The 2562-nt window shown below is 39.3% G+C and overlaps 1 protein-coding gene across 1 annotated transcript in view; it reads left to right on the top strand.

Moving 5' to 3' along the window:
* LOC101991354 (E3 SUMO-protein ligase RanBP2) overlaps positions 1-2562 on the top strand; it is a 61079-nt gene that overhangs the window by 9263 nt on the left and 49254 nt on the right. The window contains exon 2 of the mRNA XM_005371547.2: positions 1794-1861. Within this exon, the coding sequence (XP_005371604.1) occupies positions 1794-1861 (68 nt within the window). The remainder of the gene's footprint in view (positions 1-1793; positions 1862-2562) is intronic.

Raw genomic sequence — 2562 nt, forward strand, 5'->3', positions numbered from 1 at the left:
ACCAGGCTGGTCTCGAACTCACAGAGATCCGCCTGCCTCTGCCTCCCGAGTGCTGGGATTAAAGGCGTATAAGTATCAGAATTTATACTATTGAAGTTCATTAGCTCAGACACCAGATAGTTCCCAAAGCCCCCTTTCAAAGGGTAATTACTGAGACAGCTTGTCAGTAGCAGAGTTAAGCTATTAAGTCCCACAAATGTCTGAACCAGTTCTGTTAGCAACATTTCATATAGCTAAATTATCCCTTCATAGAAAGAGGAAGATTGCCTCTCCCTTCATAAACCAAAAGTCTCTGAATACTGGCGTATCCAAAGCCATTGGCAACGATTCTCTTTTATGTGTGTGAGTGTTTTGCCTGCATGTATGTATGTGTGTCACTTGTGTGCTTGATGCCCATGGAGGTCAGAAGAGGGTGTTGGATCCCTGGAACTGTAGTTACAGAGGTGGAGAGCTGCCATGTGGTGCTCCTCTTCACTGCTCAGCCTTTTCTCTGCCTGCAGATCATATCTTGTGTGAAGCTGTGTTCTGGACTTGGCAGTTTATAGTAGTAAAGATCCAGGGTATGAAATAGGTTTATTTCAAGAATTCAGATTTTATTTCCTTTTCCTTTTTTTAAAAAGATGTATTTATTATCTATACAGTGTTCTGCTTGCACATGTATGCCAGCAGGCCAGAAGAGGGCACCAGATTTCTTTATATTGTGAGTCCCCATGTGGTTTCTGGGACTTGAACTCAGGACCTCTGGAAGAGTAGTCAGTGCTCTTAACCACTGAGCCATCTCTCCAGTCCCAGATATTTCAAAGTCAGGTGTGGTATGTACCTGTAATCCCAGTACATGGGAAGTCGAAGCAGGTGGATCTTAGGCTGTCCTGGTTCTACATCTCGTGTATCAGGCCAGTTAAGGCTAATAACCCTTTTTAAAAAAAGAAACAAAATACCACATTTTATTTCAATCTTTAAAAATTCGTGTGTAAAATACTGGTTTTTAAAGTGAATAGTACATGGACCAGGGAATGTCCAGAACTTTAATGAATCTGAAATGCTTTCCCAAGGAGGCTTCTTACAGAGGCTGGGGAAGGAGAGATTTCTGGTATACATCCCTTTCTCCAGAAAAATTGGTTTTCATGTACTTACTTATCTGTAAAGTAATGCAAGGAAAGCAGTAAAAGATTGCTGGGTAACACATGGCTAAGGTGTCCCTAGCTTCTCTGAGTAAACTTTTTTCATTTTGTGTGTGTGTGTGTGTGTTGTAACTCGAGCTGGTTTTGAGCTTAGAAGGGCCTTGAACTCAGGATCCTCTTGCTTCTATTTCCAGTTCCTGAGTCTTTGGGACTACAGGTGTGAACTACTTCACCTGCCTTGAATTGTAACTTCTGATGCCCATTTTAACTATTGAATTTATTTTTCATGAAATTTATAAAATTTGGAACCATTCATTAACTCTTAGGATATACATATACATATATGTATATATGTAAGTATATATATATATGTATGTTCAGGTAACATTTTACTTTTCTTTCTTTTTTTTTTCAAGACAAGGTTTTTCTGTAGCTTTGGAGCCTGTCCTGGAACTAGTTCTTGTAGACCAGGCTGGCATCGAACTCACAGAGATCCTCCTGCCTCTGCCTCCCGAGTGCTGGGATTAAAGGTGTGCGTCATCACTGCACAGCTCATTTTTTTCTTTTCATATGGAAAAGTTAATGTTATACTTGTTAGGGCATTTTTGTCCTTTGAAAAAGTTGTGTAGTGTTTCAAAATATAAACAGTAAAACCTCTCAATTCTTTTTTAGAAGTCAATGAAAGGATTCTATTTTGCAAAGCTGTACTATGAGGCTAAAGAATATGACCTTGCTAAAAAGTAAGTACCAACCTGGAAAGAGGTTTCAATTTTCCATTCTTTTAATAGGAAGAACTGCTAAAGAATACATTTTTATTTAAGTGTATCCTGGAATAAAGGATTTATTGCTCTCAGACATTTGTTAGATTGAGCTTCTAAGAGTATTTCTTACTGGCTTTTCTTTATATCTAGTACAGAAATTATTTGTCTTAAAACACTGTTTCTAAAATTACCCTTGTGTAGAATGAAAGAGATCATTCCTGTGTGTAAATTTCCTTCTGGTTAGTTAAGAAGCAGGAAACACTGACTTCATAAAATGCTGGCCAGAGAACAGCCAACCTAACAACCTCAGTAGTTGCTTTCTTACCAACCAGACAAGAAACTGGTTGGTTCTAATTTCCTTACTCAGAGTAGCTTAGAGGAGGAAGTTAAAAGGGAGACAGATTATCAAAAGCAGTGATGGGACCAGGGGACTGCTAGCGAGAAAGGTTGTAACCCAGGTTTTCCTAGGACAGTTCTTTAGAGAGTCAGTTATTTTTCTCTGAATTATATGTATGAGGACCTCTGGGTATATCCCTGGCAGCCTCTTCCCCAGAAGGAAAGGGAAGCAGTGATAACTTCTGTTGGCCACATCTGAATCTGTTAACTGTTGTTCTTGTTAATATGAGAGTCTTCCTTCCTTCCTTCCTTCCTTCCTTCCTTCCTTCCTTCCTTCCTTCCTT

Source organism: Microtus ochrogaster, unplaced genomic scaffold (genome assembly GCF_000317375.1).
Source record: "Microtus ochrogaster isolate Prairie Vole_2 unplaced genomic scaffold, MicOch1.0 UNK113, whole genome shotgun sequence".
NCBI classification, from domain to species: domain Eukaryota; kingdom Metazoa; phylum Chordata; class Mammalia; order Rodentia; family Cricetidae; genus Microtus; species Microtus ochrogaster.